Source organism: Dicentrarchus labrax, unplaced genomic scaffold (genome assembly GCF_905237075.1).
Source record: "Dicentrarchus labrax unplaced genomic scaffold, dlabrax2021, whole genome shotgun sequence".
In the NCBI taxonomy this organism is placed as follows: Eukaryota; Metazoa; Chordata; class Actinopteri; family Moronidae; genus Dicentrarchus; species Dicentrarchus labrax.
In genome coordinates this window covers 7612881-7634648 of record NW_026136717.1, presented here as the reverse complement: position 1 = coordinate 7634648, position 21768 = coordinate 7612881, and the positions used below count along the sequence as shown (strand labels likewise).

The 21768-nt window shown below is 40.9% G+C and overlaps 2 protein-coding genes across 3 annotated transcripts in view; one reads left to right on the top strand and one right to left on the bottom strand.

Moving 5' to 3' along the window:
- slc8a4b (solute carrier family 8 member 4b) overlaps nucleotides 1–709 on the bottom strand; it is a 102821-nt gene extending 102112 nt beyond the window's left edge. Inside the window, exon 1 of one of the 2 annotated variants that reach the window (XM_051428932.1) lies at nucleotides 433–709. The gene's annotated coding sequence lies outside the window, so the exon portion shown is untranslated. The remainder of the gene's footprint in view (nucleotides 1–432) is intronic. The other variant, XM_051428933.1, reaches the window with a different exon arrangement.
- A 15905-nt stretch (nucleotides 710–16614) lies between these two features.
- badb (BCL2 associated agonist of cell death b) lies at nucleotides 16615–21768 on the top strand. Its single transcript, XM_051428952.1, has 4 exons — nucleotides 16615–16785; nucleotides 17471–17626; nucleotides 18376–18596; nucleotides 18884–21768. The coding sequence occupies exons 2-4, from the start codon at nucleotides 17479–17481 to the stop codon at nucleotides 19019–19021; spliced, it is 507 nt and encodes a 168-aa protein (XP_051284912.1). The 5' UTR covers nucleotides 16615–16785; nucleotides 17471–17478; the 3' UTR covers nucleotides 19022–21768.

The following is a 21768-nucleotide window of genomic DNA, read 5'->3' as shown; positions in this document are numbered from 1 at the left end:
CCAGCAGAGCAGCGGAGACTGTGCGCCGGATAAATGCTTAATTGGATCGGCATGGAAGGCGTCTCCCGGACCGGGGCAGAGCTCTGCGGTGTCGCACACACCTGAGAGAGACCCCCGGTCATGCATGGCTGTCTGGTGTCCGGGAGATTCCTCCGCGGTCTTCTCCCTGAGCTATACCATCACTTTCACGCTCTCCCGTTCACCTTCCTTTACGCACGCACGCACCGATCCGTGCAAATTACACCACCCGCTGCAATTAACGGAACTCTTGCACCTCACATATCTATACACACTTCTTACACACCGACTGTCTCCTGTCACACACACACACAAACACATAAACACACAGGCTCACATATGGTATTAAGAGGAACTAAAAGAAACAGAATAAATGCATAATAAATGAATAGTAATAACAACAGTAATACACACGTTGTTTGTGTCTTCTCACCGGTTCGATACTCTGGAAGAAGCCCAGGTCAGGATCCGTTCATTCATTCATTCACTCATCCTGTTCTCATCTATCTGTTCATCCTTCCCTCTGTTCCGTTCCTCATTCAGCGGCTGAATAAAAGGATCCTCTCCTCTGAAGCGGCGGCGGCGGCGACAGAGCACGCGCACTTTACCCGATGGCTCACTCGCGCGCTCTTGCGCCCTCCCCAGTCTCTCTCTCTCTCTCTCTCTCTCTCTCTCTCTCTCTCTCTCTCTCTCTTTCTAGTGCAGATCGGAGAGAGGGAGATGGAGACTGGGGAAGGATGAGCCGATGTGCGCAGGAGTGGAGGGATAAGGCAGAGAGCGACGGCGGCTATTAGCTACTGTGTGTGTTTGTGCCTGTGTGTGAGTGTGTGTTGGGCACGGGATGAATGTGAACCAGAGGAGCGTGCACTCCCAGCAGCATCACCCCTGCACTGATAAACACGGGGTCATTGGAGGGAGAGAGAAGAGAGAGGAGAAGAGATGTAGAAGTAAAACTGTGAGCTGAAAAGCTACAGAGGTGAAAAAGAAGATAACTATATAAAAAAAAGATGGATGGAGGGAAGAGCAAAGTTTGGGCCTTTTACAAGTTCAGCAATTACTGACATTATCAATTATTTCCTCCATTAATTGTTTACCCTATGAAATGTAAAAAAATTTAAATAAAAAAAAACCCAGAAGGATGCTACTTTTGTCTGATGATGGTTCCAAAACTCCAATATATTACATTCCCAATGATAGAAAACAAAGAAAAGCAGCAAATTCTCACATTTGAAGAGCTAGAACCAAAACTGTTTGGGATTTCTGAAAAGTGACCACGGCTAATGGTGGTCAGGGCCTGTAGCCACAGTTTTTTGGGTGCGTTTCGCAGCGTTGGCACCAGTCGGGACCCTTGTCTGTGGCTCTTCCGGCCAAATGAGCATGTTGATTCGGCAGCAGAGGCCATTGGTGAAAGAAATCAGTCTGATTGGCTGTTCAGTTTAAGCAAATCAGTGCATGAGAAGATAAACGGAAATGAGCAAAGCAGCAAAAGGCACGCATAAAGGATAGTCGGTGCGTTCTAGTGTCACTTTTTGGCCAAGACACAGACAACATGAGGTGAGGCGGCTTTTGGCAAGGCACTGCGGCTATCTATCTAATAAAAGCATCAAAGGATTAATCAATTATCAAATCAGTTGCTGATTAAATTGACTAATCTTTTTAGCCCTACAATTAAAAACATGGTTTTAGGAAAAGACATCAGAGAACAGGTCAAAGGTTTCACCAGAGACCTAAAGTACGTTGTTTGGATGGGAATTTATTTGCATATTGGATAAGTGTTGTTCTGCCACAATTTACCTCTAGAGGAGGAGGCGAAGAAGGATAGCCTCCGATGAGATCAGGGGGTGAGGCGGTGAGAGATGGATGAGGTAGACAAAAGGCAGTTAGAACATTAAAGTGGACAAGGAGAGAGACGAAAGAACAGAGGAGGAAAGGAAAGGATGGAGGCCCGAGAGGAGAGAAAGGGAGGGGGGAGACTGGAAGGTGATGGGTGGGACGGGTGCTGTGGAGATGGGAAAAGGAGCGGGAGGAAGGGGAGAAGTGCTGGAGTCAGTGTAAATAATGAGAGAGAGGAGAGGAGTGGTTTTACATTATCCGTCTTTTCGACACAGTTGATCAGAGTTCTGTCTCCGCATGAAGCATGGCCTTTACACCGCAAGCTAATTCACACCCCGAGGGGACATCTCTCTCACACACACACCCACCCCCACACACACACACACACACACACACACACACACACACACACACACACACACACACACACACACTGATACACTGAGAGAACACAACCACCCATGTCCAAATGCATTCCAGCTAAATGCTTAACTGCAAATTCATATCTGGACAAACAAACCCATTTTCATGCACATGCACACACAACAGTACAAAATATGCATGAGAGAACAACACACACAAGCACGTGCGCAGATATACAGATGCCAACACATCCACTGCGCCCACACAGATTTCTATTATAGCTTCTGCTGAGAGTAAAGTCTAGAAATGAATAGAACTGAGGATTCTGTGAATGGTTGTGCATGTTAAAGCGTTTTATTAATGAATAACATGGTGGCCTTTGTTTGGAATTGGGGAAATATTCTTCTTCAGAATAATTACAAAGACAAATGTAATACATTCTCTTTCATCTCTCTCGCAGTCTTCTGTATTTTTGTTCTTGTCAAGAAAACCCATGAAAAGACCAAAACCAAACGTCTGTTAGTCTGTCTCTATCTTTTCTACCCTGTCTGTGGCCGTACGCAGCCCCAAACGCATTAGTTCCTACTGAAAATGTAAATCTTATCAAACAGACCATATATTTTCATCTTTACAATGGGCTGAATAATTCACTAAAACAGCTGTGCTGTAGTTTTGAGCAAACATTACTCAAATGGGAGTTGTTGGGGATTAATTTCAGCTGCAAATGTGGTGCTCTAGTGAGCATTTACTTCAACTCATAATAAACTACAGTGCCCGAGTTCGTGAAAGGAACAACAGTGTGGCTCACTAATGTGTTTTGAATCGTTTTTGGACAGCGATGGAACTCTGCGGTACAGAAGAATGAGCTGTATCAGGCTTTGGATATACAAACAATACTTGTTAGGCTCTATTCACTGTTATCCTTCAAACGGCTGAAAAGAACAAACAATCATCTGACAGATTCTCTGTTAGACTTGATCAATCTGTCATGTTCACAAGATAAAGTCTGCGGAGGGAGGAAGTCAGGGTGGATGGATGGGTCAATAAAACGTTGAACATTAACATTAACATGCTGTTTAATTCCTGTTTCCTACAAACAGTTAGTGCCTTCTTCTTTTAACCATGGATGACCCTAACCTGCCCCTAAGCCCTATCGATGGAACCCAACCTTAACCATAGTGGTAATCAGAAAGTGTTTTTATGTCTTACTCTGGAGAGCAAGGACCACCTGGTGTATTTTGTAGGTTCATTTGGAGGACTTTTTGGGACGTCTATTGAACGTAGAAGTCTCACAAAGAAGCCTTCACTCCAGTGACACAACTCGTATCATAAGTAACTGGCAAATATTCTTACCATAGTGTGAGTCTCTGAGGAATGTACATCACTATAAACAAGCATCTAACACTCACAATGAAGACATGATCCGTGTCTGTTTCTGAAGGATCAAATGCTAGCTGATGAAGAAAGAATAAAGTTTTCAGGCACTGTACCAGATTCCTCATATCTTCTATTCAGATTACTGGAACTCTGCCACATGCCACCCCTCGCTCCCCGACTCTGCTATACTTCCTCCTCTCAGCAGCAGCATCAAAGCATCACAGATTCAGTGCCTATTAACCCTCCCCCATCTCCTCGTAGCGCGCGTCTGCCTGCCTGCCTCACTACTATATTGCCAAACAAACCACAACGATATCTTCAGAGAAAGCTACATTTCTACCCAGTTTCTATGGCAATGAGAGAATAAGCAGAGCCTTCTGTCTTACTACTGTAATATAGCTGAAAACGACGACTATAACACAGTGCATAGGCGTCTTCGAAAGGCTAGAGGACAAATGCTGTTCTCCATGAAATATTAAGTTGGTTCTTTAGCTTGAGACTCGTGAAAACGGTGGCACATTGGTTACAGTTCTACAGTGTAACAGGATGATTCAGTATTTACATGTGATCTTAATGTGGTTTATTACAAAATTAGTCTAAAAAATACGTAAAACATAAACCATTTGGTTCGAAAGCCCATGTATACACACACACACACAATTTCAGAAAAGGCCAACTTTCTAGAGACCATATTTCATTTTAATATTTCTACAACATTACCCACTTTGTTACTGCGCTCGAGCAAACTAGCTCTAATTAGAGATTGAATGTGAACAATGTAACACTCTTTTTGCCCTTTAAGCTCTCTTGCACCAGATGCTCACAGCATAGCTTTGCATTTCAGCAATGAGTAAAAACAGCCATCTGATCACAAGCTAATGGTGGAGTACATTTCACACATACAATAGCCTGTGGGTACGTGGATCTGTGGGTTCAGGTTCGAGACCCTTTGCGTACGAGAAAACGTACCGTGAATAAGTTATCATGTTATTAATCTTTCATGACTGAATCTCTTTTATTGTGAAGTAACCGTGCAATACAGATATTACTTCAGAAATACCCTATTTAAATTAGCCAAGGTCAGACTAATTTTGAGTTGAAGCATATTAGTTGGAATCAAGATGTCAGCAGCCTTCCAAATGTCCATGCAGATACAGACAGACTCAAATCCAAATTCTTAAGTTACCTAAAATGAATAAGATTAGGAAAATAAAAGTAGGAAATCAGGTTTCCTTTGGTTGCAGGGTATGACACCTGTATTGCATTTTTCAGTAGGGACACTTTGTAACAGCGGTAGTTTTCAAGCTGCCTTTGGACGGACTCCCTGGATGAACAATACATGCTGCTCACTGTCATGTATTCCAAAGAATTTGGCAGACAAACAGTTGGCGCGGCACAAAAGCCAGTTAAAAACTAGGTTAGGTCTTCTTCACACCAATTTGTCCCCTGATGGTGTTTCCTTACATGAGTCCCCTTTGTTGACGATATAAGTTGATCTACACTGGCTGCATTCAGTGTACCTAACAGTTAGCGGTTGCCACTGTATTGTGTTCAGAAATGTAACATGTGTTTCCTATTCGACATGCACTTATTCTATTGTAGGGAGGATTACTTAGAATATTACAGTGTCAACCAAATGCTCCAGTTAGAGCAGGAAATCGTTGGTGTAATGTGCAGCTCAGTGTGACTGTCTTTTCACATTTTACACATATTTAGATTTTGAATTAGTGTCTTTAGATGAGAAAATTGACACCACTCTCATGTTTGTGCGCTAAATATGAACCTACTGCCAGAAGCCGGTTAGCTTAGCTTAGCATAAAGACTGGGAACAGGAGGAAACAGCTAGCCTGTCTCTGTCTATTAGTAACAAAATTGGGGACAACCCATTTTTCCAAGGGCCTGAATTCCGAAAAAATTCCCTTTTGTTCGACAGTCAGTTATCCTGAAAACAGAAGCCCGCTGCTCCAATGGCCCCTTTTTCCAAAAATACACTAAAATGCATCTCTAACTCTTGGCAAAACAGCAAACAATTTTCCAAAAGTCAATCAATTCCTTCAGATCCAGTGTGTAACATTTAGGAGGATCTATTGGCAGACATTGAATATAATATTCAGGTATGTTCTCATAATAAGAATCATTGCGTTTTTGTTAACTTAAAATTAGCTGTTTTTATCTACAGGAGTCCGCCATGTTAAACTACCAGGTTTCTACAGTAGCCAAACACTGGCTCTAGGTAGGGCCTTTCATTTTATCGCGGCCACCATACTTTCTCGTACACGCTTGGAGCGGGAATGTGAGGCGAGGAGGTTAGGAACAGTATACTTTTCATCTGGTTAGCATGTTTCCATATCACAGCACACACCTATTTCACAATAACGTGAAACCGTTTAAATGTGACCAAAACATGTACTTCTGGTTTTATACTGCAATCACTTTCACTTCTTGGAAGAGTGTTAGTGTTTTTCTAAGAGTATCATAAGGCATAGAGACAAAATTCAACTACAGACTGATTACAGTTTGTAGCAGGGTGTTGCTGGAAAGGAGTTAGTTTAAAGTAACTACATTGGTAAATAAAGGCTAATAGAGGCCAGCTTCCCTAAATCCCATTTCAGAATCCTCTCATGTACTCACAAAGACAGCTCAAATATTGGACATGATTGCACAGTAGCCCACTAATCAAGCCATTCTGCTTTATCTCTAACCTTATAAAGCTTTGTTGGCTCCTGATTATTCATGAGCAGCCTCAGACTCATTGTGTCAGACCACCGAAGCAATTGTAAGTCATGCTGAGTATGGTCCATGGGGGGAGCTCTGAAACACAACCAAATGATGATGAGGAGGATTGCAAGCAAATGAGCCTTGATAATTTGAAATGGAAAAGATGAGCGTCACAGCCACATTACACTGTGTCTCTCTCACAGCAGCTAAAATATGCAGGATAATACATTCTTCCCTGCTTGTACATACACCCACAGTCATGTCCAGACACATGAAACCACACACGCGGAGAGGCCTTCCCACAGAAAGTACTGTCTCCTAAATAAACACATATATGTAAACTGAAAAAGACTTACTCAGTGATGCGGGGCTACTTCAGGCAAACACAGGTGGTGGTGGCTCCTTCACTGACGTTAGTTACCTCTTGGCTAGTAACGTTTAGGCTCTTACATACCCCCAAACGGACGCATACACGGACAGCTGCGGACACCACAGCCACGTAGCAGTTCTGTCTGTTCTATTTTCTATTATTAGTTGGGTCTAAAGCCCTGGTCAGTTCCCTCTTTTTCTTATTCTTTCTCTTCTAGCATCCCAAATCATGTGCAGATCCTGGCATGGCAGGAAAATTCACTGCATCATTAGCTTGTAGTTAGTTTAGATTAGTGAATTTCTAAGGTCATGTGGCCGACCGCCTGTGGTGAACTTTTGAAAAAATGACTCACACCATTTTGAGGACAGGATACGCGGCTACAAGGTCATTTAATTGTAATTTTAAAACACAGGGGTGTATAATGAAATTCAGGATGTAGTTTCTCTTTATGCTACTGGTAAAAAACTAAAAATATATATCCAAAAATAATGTAGGGTAAATCTGATTACTAAGTGCTGAGGATGAATTAAGTAGTTTGACAGCCTGAGGGAAGAAGGTGTTCTTAAGCCTAGTACAGCAGTGGATACTCCTGTATCTCTTGCCAGATGCCAGCAGGGTAACTGACTTTTAACATCCTTTCATTATAACAGGCTACATTTGACTAAATCAACAACAACAAGAAATAAAATGTTTATTTTTGTTGTTTAAATAAGTAATTGTGAGTATTGTGGTTCAAAATAGAATATGGTTATTGTTAAGATGAACAAGAATGTTGTTGGCCTCCGTGCACCCCCCCCCCCCCTAGCAACTAGGTCCCAGAAAGTGTTCCCCTTCCCCCCCTTATGAGCGGCCCTGCACATGGATTCACAATCATAGAAACACACATGCCCCCACTCCTACTGGTTGATTGTTTTATGCCCACTTCAGGTTATTACAGCTCTAACAGCCATACAAGTGCAACAAAGCATCTGCCGTTGTGGCGTTCTGGCCGTTAGTTGGTCATCAAGCACAACAACAGCCGATCGCTAAGTGCTCGCGTGGCTCTGGGACTGACCGTTAGGAGCACAAGCACTCACACACTCCATGCAATGTAGCTTCCATGACTGTGACTTTGAGCGCGCATACGCGCGCGCGCACACACACACGCACACAGAAAAGAATCAGATGAGATGTGGACCACCTCCATTAGCCTGCTGGGTTATTGATTAGTGTTGAAAGGGAGCTGCTGATTAATCAGGAGGCAAAAACCAATCAGATCCACAGCAGACACACTTACTATACACAAGACAAACACAGAATCCCTGCATGACCTCACTGTAACTCGAGAAAATGTGAAAATGGAAAATGCACTCTGAGGGCCATGCCAGTATTACCAAAGGTGGTAATACTGAGCTGTCTGAGCTGAACATCAGAACCAAAACAAGAAGTGTTGTCTTATAGACGTCCATCTATGACGTACATCTTTACCACCGCCATGATGAATATATTCTTTGTCTCACCATGTCTGAGCTTCTTCTGCCGATCTGCACTTTGCCGCTGTTGCATAATTCTACCATGAAAATGATAAATGAGAAGTTGCTGCAAGTGAAATAAGTCATAGGGGGAATTTCCACTTTAACTGTTAGGATGTCCTGCAGGATTGCAACATGCACGTGCATTTTTGCAACTCCACTCAAAAAAAATTCAATCCCAATCTTGCATATTTTGTGGCATGTGCCTGCAAAAGACACACACTCAGCTTGAATTTTTTGTTTATGCTGTAACTTATATATAAACACACATCGAACAACAAAGATATTACCTCTAACTTTGCTCATCCACAGAAAAAAAAACAAACACTTGAATATTAATCAGAAACACGCATACTGGTGCAAAATATTCACACAAACGTGTGCATGCACCTGTGCTCTCTTTCTGTGGCTCTCACACACACGTTCACACAGTTCAATATAACCTGGGGTGTTGCAAGGAAAATGGTCCCAAAGTGCAATTCATCACTTCTGTCTCCTCTGCTTCTTCTCCCCTCAAGCAATACTGACCTTTCACTATGATTCATATCACAAGAACACTAACACACACACACACACACACACACACACACACACACACACACACACACACACACACATAACACACACACACAGCGTATAGACACACACATCTTGCATTTTATACATACATCTTATGTTAAAGTTGGAATTTGGAGCTTTGTGCTTTTGTAATAATTGGGATGTATCCCTCTGTGTAGACATTTTAAGTTGATGGAAATGTCCAACAGCCTGCAGCAGGGACTGGACCCACAAAGATAGAGTTGAGTTGAATAATATAAAGGGCTTTAAGGAACAGAAGTGGGATGAAAAATACACTCCGTTATTGGCAAATGTGTTCCTATTCCTTTCCTTATAATGATGGCCATCTATCACAGGCTTTATTTTATTATTTTTATGCAGATTTGTATTGTTATGCTAATGTTACAGTTACTTATCCCATTTCTGTTCTGCTGACTGGGACTAGCTGGAGCCAGCAGTCAGTGTAAGTTCTCATTAGCATTCAATGGTTTGTTAATGTAACTGTGCTGCTCCCTCAACGGTAATGCTTGCAAGGAAAAGTCCTATCAGGGTAATGCAAAAGTTGAACACACTGTGATGCTGTGAAGTGTAATCATTAATGAATTATGTCATTTTGTGATCTCATAATGGAAAGTTTGAATCTCCAACGAAGTCCAAAAGTGAAATCAAACCCCAAAAAGTTTGACTTTCCACTTGATTTTTAACTTGTTCTTGTTTCTGGTCTGGCTCTTAAGATTTTGTTACCACCTGACTGAGTCCAACAAGCAGCTTGTTTCTATCATACAACATCAATTAAACAGAGGCAATGACGCCATCAGCTAGCAAGCTCCTCATGAACTAGTTCAGTCAGCAACCCAGATACACAAGGGGGGAGGAAAGGATGGGGAAGAGAGAAGAGAAAGGCTGAAGAAATTGAAGCTGCAAGAAATAGAGGTATAAAGCACAGGGCAGATATGAGAGAAGGGGGAGAGAAGAGGAATTAGAGAAAGGCACAGACGGAGAGAAAGTGATGGAGGCACAAGAGACATGGAAGAAGAGAGACAATGAAAGAATAAAATGGGAAAATGTTGAGAGTCTGTGAGTAGGTGAAATGGGAAAGATGGGGGAGAGGATTAAGGCAATGAGGAAGACAAATCTACTAATGCAGATACCATGTTCTCTCATCGGGGCTGAAAATGCGGCTTGTTTTGCTCCATGTTGCGTCTCTCCATCCAATTTCCTGCCTCTCATCTCTGTCAAAACAAAACAAATAAAATCTTTAAGGAGGATGGATGACCCACTCCTCTTGTGAAAGATGGCAAGGGAAACAGAGGCATGGAGCAGAGCTGCTAGAGGTATCACCTGACCTAATGATTGTTATTCAGAGCATCAGCATCATTCAGTATGACACCATGCCTGTGACTAGCAGGTTGACAGGCATCCTAATGGCAAATATATAATATTAAATATTATGAAAACAGATTTATTAAAATAAGGCTACAAGGTTCTGTCTGATAAGACGGCAAAATCAATATATTCATTGCTGTAGTGAGTTACACTATAAGACAACAATAGACAACAGTTTAGCTACATGTTTTAAATTTAGACACTAAAAAGATTTTTATTAACAATGCAGTTTAAACAATGAAATAAATGTTTCTCTTCTTATTTCTGCTGATGCACTATTTTGTTTCTGTTTGCGAGCATTAGTTTGTGTCTGTTCAGGAGGATCAGATCCCCGAAATGTTTAGAAACTGGCCAACAAGAAACCTTCATTTTCCTTTTATTATTTATATATAATATGATTCAGTCTAAAATCATCAAAGAAACTTGAGTTCATAGTGAACACATGTTAGCATGAGCTGCTAAACTTAGCAAGTTAGCTCTCTATTATGCTAGCTTGCGGTTGAAGAAAAGATCATCTGTTCACAAAGTTCAAACAAGACAATAAATGAGCTCAGTTTGGGTTTGTATTAGTATCATTCACAATGTTTTCAGAAAAATGATTAGTTTGTGGTTTCAGAACTGCTGATTGCAGAGCACGGAGGTGGCACAGTAAAGAGGCAGAATTTCATTGGTCCTCCTGTGTTCGTTTTTTTTTAAATCATAAGACTATTAATGCAAAACACTAACATAAATCGAACTTGTCAATAAATAGTGTCATGGATCTCTATTGGAAAAAACACAAGATAGAACCATAGACGCTCTATTGGGTCATTTCAGCAGTTCACGTACAACATGTCAACAATCAAAGCGTTTTTTACACGTAGTGAAATTATACATATTGTATATCTATCGTGGTAGAGAATAATTAATTTCATCACTATCACTTTAGCCCTTTAGTCTGTGTTGTTCAGTAAGTAGGTAATTATCACTATGTTGATTAAAGACTGGCTTTACCGTATGGTAATGTATGGCAGCTCTACCATTATAACTAAGTGAAGCATGGAAATATGTTTAGCTGCAGGCAGAGCTTCACAGTGATAAACATAAACTGATTAGCCAACAAAAGCTAGATTAACTGCAGACAATTAAAGCAGCATCGTGACTATATTGTGACAATTTTTACTTAATGATCCATTATTTAGTTGCAGCAAACTGTGAATAATTAAAAATCTGAACTTGTGCACATCTATATTGCAGAATGCACTGAGCTGAAGGTGAAGGGTCTGAGAAACAGGAAAACACATCCAAATGATGCTCTTATTTCCTCAGCCTGAACCAGTCAAATTGCCATTTTTTGCGTGTAAAAAAGGACTACACCTATTCATTAACTATCATTAGACAATATAATGACAGACATGTAGCAGTGTAGCCCTTAACGTTCTCATATGGAGTACATATGTTTCAGACCAGCATGTATACATACATTAACTCTGTGAGCGTGCACATACCACTCCAACCACATGAAAACAACCCAACCATAATTGACGATTTTAGAGGGTTGGAAAGGGGCTGGACGACAGTGTGTGTGTGGCTTGTATGCTGACAAGAATGAGAACAGGCATGGGTGGGAGTGAGTCTGTGTGTCCACTAAAGTCAAGGCAGAAGTTAATTGTAGTTTCTAACCTGTTTGTTTAACCTCCAGGACTTGGAAGAGAGACTACAGTTTGTTCTTGCAGAAAACGGTCTGTTTATAGCTTTATAACGTTATTCTGTAAAGGAATAGTTTGACATTTTGGGAAATATGTTTAGAGTAAGATGAGAAGATTGATATTCTTGTGCCTGTCCACTAAATGGGAAGCTACAGCCAGGAGACAGTTAACTTAGCCTATAGCTTAGTTTAAGGATTGGGATGGGGAGACAGGTTGCCTGGCTCTGTCTAAAGGTAACATAATCCATCTACCAGCACCTAAATCTTAGTAATTCACACGTTATATCTCGATAGTTTAACGAATATATAAAGTGAAGGTGGTTATGTGCAGGATTATTTCTTGGGCATGAGCAGTGACTTCCCCGTAACAGCCAACATAACAAACGAGATATAGGCTGTTTCCAGTCTTTATGCCAAGCTAAGCTAACCAGTGCTAACTGTACCTAACAAGACATGAGAGTGATTGAGCTCATCAAACTCCGGGCAAGAAAGCGCATTTCCCAAAATGTCAAACTATTCCTTCAATGTTTTTGGGGTTTTTAAGAAACAAGTTAGATTAGACGAGTTAGATTCTTGAAACTCAACTTCAATCTTTGATCAACTTTGATCTTTTATATACATATATAGTTATATATCTATTTATTTATATTTTGTTCTTAATAGATGTTGCTTGTATATGTTGTTTGTATATCTGGAGTTTGTAACAAAAATAATTTCCCCCTGGGATCATTAAAGTATTTCTGATTCTGGTTCTAAACTGCACTGGGGAAAGGAGATTTTCCACAACCCAATGAAAGATGTTTCACTTGTCATATGAACAGAAAGATTGCAACACCAGTCTTAGATCCAACTGTCTTGTTGAGCTGTGCATTTTTGATTTTGTATCCACTAGAGAAAAAGACAGCAACCCATTTTTAGTCCAAAACGAAGAAGAGCTGGATTATAAGACCGGCGGGCTGCGTAAGGGTGGAGTGGATTGAATTAGAAAGCTGCCATATGTCAGCCTTGTGATCACAGAGTGACTTAGTTATACAGCAAGGGAGCAGTCCGTATATAATGAGCATGTACCAAGAGCAACGACAAAGTTGAAGTTGAACGAGTGGGCTGGAGCCGTGTATTCACTCCGATAGGTTAAGTTTACTCTTTCCATGTTCGTGTCTCTTACACCTGCACCATTCCTGTGATTTCTGTCTGGCAGTCTTCCAAAAGTCTTACATTTACTGCCACCTTTTCTGCTCCTCGATCACTTTAATTCTCTCTCTGCACTCTCAGACACTTCTCTCATGTCTTGGTCTGCCTTTACTTTTGATGCTTCATCTGTTGCTTTTTTGGTTCCCTTGTCTGCGTCTCTACCTCTCTCCATGTCTGGTACACACTGTCTGTATTTCGGGTGTGCTTCTCAACCCTTTTTTGGAATTGGGAAACCAAGTCATCCTCTTTCTTTTCTTCTCTCCACACTCTCCCACTTCAAATAATTCAAAACCTGCTCTGCATCTTCCTCAGCTCCCACATAGATTGAGCCAGGGTATGCAGAGAGGGGGAAAACATTTGAAAGGACAGTGAGTGAAGCTGCGGCGGCGGCAGACAGGCAGTGTCCTGGCATTAAATTGGAAGGAACATTTTGGGTAGCCACTTGGAAACGCTGCTGCATTTGCTCTCACACAGCCACACACACACACACACACACACACACACACACACACACACACACACACTAACGCACAATGAGTGGTGGTTTGGAGACAGTGTGGGAGTGCATACGCCTCCGTTTCCCAAAATAACCACCAGATGAGGGGCAGGGAGGCAGGGCGAGGTTGGTACAGGGAGATATAAATGGATGTTAATTGTATGGCTCCTTCAGATTACACTCAAATCCAGCAGACTTATGCACAAACACACACTCAATGTCTGTGTATGTGTGTGACAATGATCCTGCTTATACCAGAAACTCATTCTCACTCACACACTCTTATGGATGGTAGTTTTATGGCTCTTAAACTCTACAAAGTTAGTGCATACATGGCTTTACCCACACACTCTCTCTCTCTCTCTCTCTCACACACACACACACAGATTAAAATGGATAATAACTGTATGGTCCTCAAACGGCAGCCGAATCCAACCAAAAAGAGAACTCCCATGTATTATTTCTATAATCCCTCCAAAAATAGAGTTCAAAAGAGCCGAGTCTCAACAGTCTTTCTCTAGAGCTGCTCCGTACTTACACCACTGTATGAAAAGCTGACTGTGCGGACTTTGCCCGTTTGTCCAAGCTTAGAAACACACATTAGTTCTGTTTGGATGCACTGAATTAGATGAAGCTGCATCACATCGCCTCGAATCCCAGTCGCAGCTTCCACAAAAACGGTTTGCTCCTCCTACTCAACTGTCACTTATTGACTTTGCAAAACAGACTAATTTTGTTCCTGATCTCACAAGAGGCTTTTAATGCATGAGTGGGGAGAGGAGAGAATGATGTAGAGAAGGAGAAGAGTAAAGAGGCAGCCCTAGATATAAATGGTAGATAATTACATGGTTGACTCGCCTGCATTGATGTGAGGAAAGTGCAAGAGAGCAAAGTAGAGAGGCCGTCAGAGGAGGATATACAGTACCATACACACCCTATATAAAAGATTTTTTTTAAACAATAAGGAACAGAAGACATGCTTTTTTTTTTACATAAGCTGTACTTTTCTGCAGTAGCAGCTTTTTAGGAAATGACAAATGTTTTTTTTTTCCCCATGACGTTTTATGATGCACTTCACGAGGGTAATCCCGATCCTGACATCATGAAACATTTCCTAAATGTTGCAAAATGTGTTATTACAGGACACAGTTGCAATTAAATATGGAAATCAACCTATGGGATTTTTCCTGAAGACTAGAAGCTTTATATAGCCAACTGTTCACACAGTAATTCACGGAAAATACCATGTTTGTGGACAAGTGGCTCTAAAAACCTGCTAGGAGTGGCTGCCAGGTTCTCTATTACTTGTGGTTTTCACCAAGCCCCCAGGAACAGCTCCGGGCTTTGAAGCCAATTTGACATAGTGGCCTAACTGTGTAATTACAGTAATGGTGTCCGTCAAATGATGCACACTGGCGCCAAGAGACTTTTTCCCATAAGGTTACAGTGTGAAAGAAGCGGGTGTAAAACAGTGAATAAACTTTGAATTTCGAACGTCACAAACCCCGGCAAAATTACATGTTTCACAATCAGAATTGAGCCACTCAAATTAAAGAGCAACATGATGAGCCACACGATTACAGTCCTTTTACCCAAGATGGCAGATTAAGCAGCCGCACTTTTGCAGGCTCTCACGAAGGGAAAAAAGCCAGGTGAGGTTACCAATGAAGCAATATTTGATGCAATCCAAGCCCTAATTGGAAGATTTAACAAGCAAGATCAACAACTCAATGTCCAAAGGAAGCTTATCCAAAAAAAGAAAATAAAGACTCATTATTAAACTCATTACCCATTAATCTAGGAGGTCAGAGGTCATGTCCAGTAAGACCAAACCAGTAGTTGAATTAACATCCTTATTTCTGCTGTTTCATTTATTGTAACACTATCCTAGAATTATGAACTTATAAGAACCATAACTTTTCTTATTTCTATCTATAGCCCTGTATGATAAGGTTAAAAGTGAACTACACCTCAAACAACTACAACAGTAAAATCCTGCTTTTATATTAATTCATGAGTAACAGTCGTGTCATGATGCAGTCACAGGGGACATTCTTCTGCATTGAAACTTTGTACTAGTCAATGTGATATAGGTTTGCTGACACATTCAACAGGCCTAAGAAACCAGAGGACCTGAGACAGGAGCTGAAGCAGTGTTACCAAAGAGCAACACATCTCAGCAAAAGCCAGGACAGATTAGTCTGTAGTCCTGCCTCCCCACCTGCTGCTCATACAAGGTATGACAACAAACTGACCAGCAGGATTTTCTATCCTCTCCTTGCATGTCTCAGGAAGAAGGAAGGAAGAAAAGAGAAGAAAAAGGAAGAGAAGACTTTGGTGGATGTTTAACATGCCTTACCATAAATATAAATCAATTAAAATTACTTTACTGGATGACTATTTAGTCATGTTCAGTAAGAGGCAGTATAATCTGTGTATGTGTTTACACTTGCATGTCTGCTACCTCTTGCCCCACCCTGTCCTTATCAGCCTTAACATCTGCCAAAAGCAAATCTCACATAACTGTTGTGTAATACGGGTTTTGCCCTCCCTGCTTAACCCTTAATTCTTCATACTGTCTGCTAATCCATTGCAGAAAGGAAGATTTCATTCAGTCATTTAATTACACTCATTTAGCATCAGCAGGCAACCTAAGATCAGCCAAGGTCAAACAGTTATTGAATGAATGTCAGGCTGTCTGTAGTATTTCTATTTTACAGCCTACTACTTTAAGCTTACATAAATTAGGTATTAGGTTCTACAAAGTGGGGAAGATTAGTTTAACCTCAACCAGCTATAACACTGAAATGCTGCTTCCACTTTAGTAATAACACAGCTCTCACAGAGGCCATTCTACTGCATAAAGTGCTTTTAGTAAATTAAGTACATTTTGGTGATACTTTTACTCCGGACTATTATAAAACTGTGGTATTACTACTACTAAATATATGATCGGAACTCCACTTCTGGTATACATGGAAACAGATAAACAATAATACAAATGGCCTGACCGCTGTTAAATCGTGCTGCGCCTCTACACTGAACACTACGGTAAGCCGGTGAGACAAACAAAGCCCCAGCCCAGTCCTAGCTCGCAACAGTGACGTCAGCGCGCAACGGCGGTGCAGTGACGCGCGGCGATTGGGTGAGCGAGCTGCTAAACTGTGTTGTACAGTAAAAAGACAGAGACACCGACAACAAAAACAACAGCTGCGGCCGCATGAGGCCAGCTAAAGACACACTCGCACCTTCCGGGCTCACACTATAACGATTTCGGGTAAGGAAACCTACTCATAATGTGTTTTTTTTAGCATACTCTGTTAGCTAATATAGCCCCTCAGCGGCTTCCGCCCTCTAGGAAGTTTCTTTTGTCCTCTTCAGTCAACAACAACAAAACAAGCGAGTCGGTGTGTTGACCGGAGAAGAAGGTGTGTTGGTTGGTTTAATTACAGTATAACAACAAGTCCTTACTGATATGAAACACGAGTTCGTATTGTCAAAACAAGTCGGTTATCTCTCCGTTACTGTGTGAATACCTTTGGACTGGCTAATATCAGGGGCAGTGAAATAGGCTGGGTGTGTTAGATAGGGCAGCCTCAGCGGTACAATGGATGATGCCATTTTATGATCCATGAATAATTAGCTAACGTGCTGTTTGACCGTAGATCCAGCACTATGCACCTTAATTTTAATAGGAGATATTTAGAAACATGTTGTTTTAATTATTTCATTTGTATGGGCAATATCCCTCATGTCTGTGATCTAGTTCTCTCCAACAGGTAAAGTGCAGGGCAGCACTGATATTAGCCAGCTGTGGTCTTAATAACATTGAAACCCATTAACATTGAATTGTGCACAGCATGCATATCTACTTATGGACAGTTCCCTGTCTGCAATATACAGTAATTAATGGATTTTTCTGTATCCCTGTCTCTAATTTTGCTTAAATCCTGCTTCTCCAGATGCCACGATGGCTACAAACTTCACCATTTCCAGCGACAGTGAGTCAGAGCCTTCGGAGGAGGTAGAGGAAGGAGAAAACAACCAATCATCAACAGCGGAAGAGCAGCGAGCTCCTCAACGTCACACTCTCACCCTACCTGAGCTCAGAATGGCTGGTAGGAAACATTAAATAATTGTGGGGCATTGTGGGTTTGGAGCTGGAACTGAGGATAACATTTGCCACTCTGGGTTGAGAAATCTGCCAAAGTATGTTTGGAGGACTCATTTACTGCCTGTTAATGCCGAGAGATGGACACACTCAGAAATCAGACAGGTAGAGTTTGTTGTATTTCTGCTCCAGTTCTCAGCAGCGTGTGCAGTTTCATGCTCAAAAAAATATCACTTTTCCATTCCAGATCCTCAAATATTAAACCTTCTAGTGTAATGTGTGTTAGCAAATCATGACAATATGCTAAAATTCACCAGGGCAGTGGTGTATAGTTAAAACCTAAACCCATGACTGCTTGTTTTCTCATTATTAATGAACAGTTTTTGTAGAAAAATAAAGCAATATCCTATTATATTTTCTGCTCCAATTTAGTTTCTGCAACAGCTGCCAGAGTGCAGCTCCTATTCTATCATTGTTGCTTAGACTTCATTTAGCAGAAACCTGGTCTTTCTTTCTGGTCTGTATTTGGGATATTTAAATGAGATTGCACCATTGCACCAAATGTAAGCTAACCTATAGTTTACCTTTATTTTATCCACATAGTTTGACACATTGCTCCAATGATAACTAGGGATTAATATTCTTCTATTACTAATTTATCTCCCTACTGTTCCCTTTCCCAGTGTTTTATGTTGATTTAATCCTGCTCCTCTGAAGCATTACAAACCCCTCTCACCTTTGCCTTTTACCATGTAGGGACCGGTCGAATCAGGCTGAACTCAGAGTCCCATGCCTCCACTGTCTCCAGAGACGAGGAGCTCCAGGCTAGGGGGGAAGATGAGGCTGGTACACCAACTGATGGAGCTCCCTTCAGGGGCCGGTCCAAGTCGGCTCCCCCTGCCTTGTGGGCGGCCAAGAAATATGGCCGGCAGCTCCGAAGGATGAGCGACGAGTTTGACAGCCTGCTTGACAAAGGGGTGAGAATGAGGGGGTTAGAGGATGGAAGATGTGTTCAAATGGGGTTAGAAAAGAAGACATCAGTGACTGTGTAGATATATTTGGCATAGTTGGGGGAAAGGGGCAATAATTGTACTAATTGGTATTAGAATGATTAAAGGTGGTGATAATAGATGTGTTTTTGGTAAAGGAAATAATTCAGGCTATGTGGTACAATGATAATCAAATTGAGGAACAAAATGATCCTTTTACAAGTGTAACTGACCAGTCGTGTTTTAACTTTACACTGTGTCTTCATTTCATGCAGGAAATGAAGAAGGTGAGGAGTGCTGGGTCGGCCAGACAGATGCACCACTCTAGAAGCTGGTGGAGCTACCTCTTTAGTCACCAGGAGACAGAGGGAGAGAACAACCATCATGAAAACCACACACACCGCACTGAGTAGGCACTGAGGGGGGAAAATAAGAGTGTTACAGTGTTTGAGGAACGGAGGAATTGACGGGGATGAGAAGAAAGCAACGGGGAAGCCAAGAGAACAATCAGACCTGCTCTGAGAAGGAACTGAAGAAAGGTTGGTTTGATCAACAACAAAAAAAGATCCAAACACAAAGGCATGTCTAAGTCATGTCATTTTTATACGTCATTGGTAACTACATTTAAAAAAAAAAATGTTTGTATTTGTGTTGGTTGTGATGTAACAATATTCTGGAGCAGTCAGGCATGAGGATAGACTGCGGGCTATCTGAACCCCATAGAACGGATCAAATGAGGTGCAAAGACAGGAGAGTCTTCGAAGAAAGACAAGCATATTAAGCGGATTTAAGAGGTGACCACTCAGTTAAAAGATGCTTACCATTTCAGCCTCAGTCTCTCCCATCAACCACATGCAATATACTGTAGATGGAGAGTTAAATGTACTGAAATCGTCAAAACACCTGAGCCCACCTTGAATGCTGTTAGAATTTCCTTCCTCGTTTTCTTGAGGAAGTCACAAATGTCAATGTGTTACTAATGCTTGTTCAGCTCCATGATTGTGCAAGACAAACACAATGCTAATGGAGATCACTGTCAATGTGTGCCAAAATGATCCGCAGGCAACGGAGGAAAGAGTATAAAAAGGAAGGATTTTTTAAAGTATTCAACTTGGGCCTTTATCCAGCTTCTTGTTCTGCTACATGCAAGCCACTACCACAACTTAAAAAACAACTGTACTTGACTATCATTAACTGCTTTATATCTCAAATTTATCAAAAGAAGAACAATCTCGTACAAGGACAATCTCTGATGATGCAGAAATAATATCTTTTGTAAAACTTAAGGGTTAGATTATATCTGAAGAAAATGACATTAAACATACATATAAAAGCACAAACCAATATGAATCTATCTTTTTAAAGCCTTGGATGAGCAAAAAAACCAACAGATTTTGGAATTTTTATGTGTAAATATTTTGTTAACATTTTATCAAATGGCAGGGGTGGAGGTTACAAACTACGTGGTTTAGCCAGAATTTTATTTTACAAACTCCTATTTTACAAGGTTACCACGCTATTTAATAAGTCTGGCCAACCTAGCAATAGGCAGTGTACAATCCATGGCTGTTGTGATAAATGTTATGTGTATATTTAAAGATGTGGGTGGGGATGAATTAACTGCTGTACAAGAAGCCAACACACTAGCCTTTGGTCCCTTTTGCTCAGTACCCAGTGCACATAGAAGAGGGTTTTAGAGAGTCTAGTCACATTTAAACACAGGTGGAAGGGATTTAAACTGGATTTTTCCAAACTTTTTGCAGAGTTTGTTTTGTAAAAATCAGTTCCTAGTCCTGTTGGGTTTATAAAACAGTTTGTTTAAATGCAGGTTGTTCACTTTCATCTGCATCGGGATGTGAATAAATTGGGATCTTAATCAAGCCCAAAGTCTAAGAGTGCTAATCTGATGCTAGATTTGCTATTTATGTATTATATTCAGGCTTTTGAGGATGACTTAACATACTCACATACTATTACTACACATAATATGACCTTTTATGGAAGTTATTATTCATATAAATGACTATAAACTACAACCAGCACTTCTACACAGCTTGGTAAATATAATTAGGCTATTTGTGACTTGTTAATCAATATGTGATTATTGAAAATGGTAATAGGTTTGTTCTACTGTGTCTTATTCTCTTCCTCTCGACTTGTAGGGTTGAGTTGTGAAGTGCTCGGGTGTGCAGGCGAAGGGGCTGCATTTGTATCGTCTTTCAACTAAAGCTTTTGCTCCACCTTTTTTATAGCTTTTGCTAAACCCGGTTAAGGACATTTTTAAAAACAATCTAAATGGCACCTTCTTTTTTTACTTCTTTAGTCTACCATGTGTTTGGTAACATCTGCATCACCCTGACTGTGATTGGCACATTTTGGTGACCCTTTAAATGGAATTAGTATCTGGTATAAAGCTCCCAACACAATTAATACAGTTAGATGATGCTGTTATATCCTCAAAAAAAAAAAAAGGAAGTGGTGCCACCATTTTATGATATCAGATCAGGGAGCAGGGAAATGAGGGATGACTTTATTTCACATTTGAACAACTCACTCCTAGTAGACCTGTACCTGTACTTTGACACAAGTAGTACAGTTGAATCAGCTGGCAGTGAATATGTACATGGTGTTGAGAGCTTGGGGCCAGATATGAATGCTTTACTCTCTCTTGAGAACAAAGTTCAGCTGGAATCGAAAAGAGTGTGATGTTGTTCTGAACTGCCTTGAACGTGCTGTAACCTGTGATGTGACACTGCATAGCCAGCCTTGTCTGTTTACTCAATTACCGCCTTAAACTTTACCGCTCGCTGTCACATATTACGCTCAAGAAAAGAAGCACAATAATGTGGAGGGTGCGTTCGCTGTCACAACTGTGAGGAAAAACCCTATTTCACAAGACGTCATGGTTTTGACTTTAAATATCTGTGGCAGAGAACACACTCTAGAGGAAAACCCTGCCTGGGCACCTGAACTTTTGCAACCATCCTTGATATTACTTGAATCTGGAGATGTGTGTGGAGAAAATGTAATTCTAATATTGACTACTTTTTTTTTTCTTTTGATTCCTTTTTTATTTTTTGAATGACTTTTGTAAATGTATTTTCTCTACAGCTGTGAAACTTCTGGTATATGCTGTCCTGAATAAATAATTTTAAGAGTG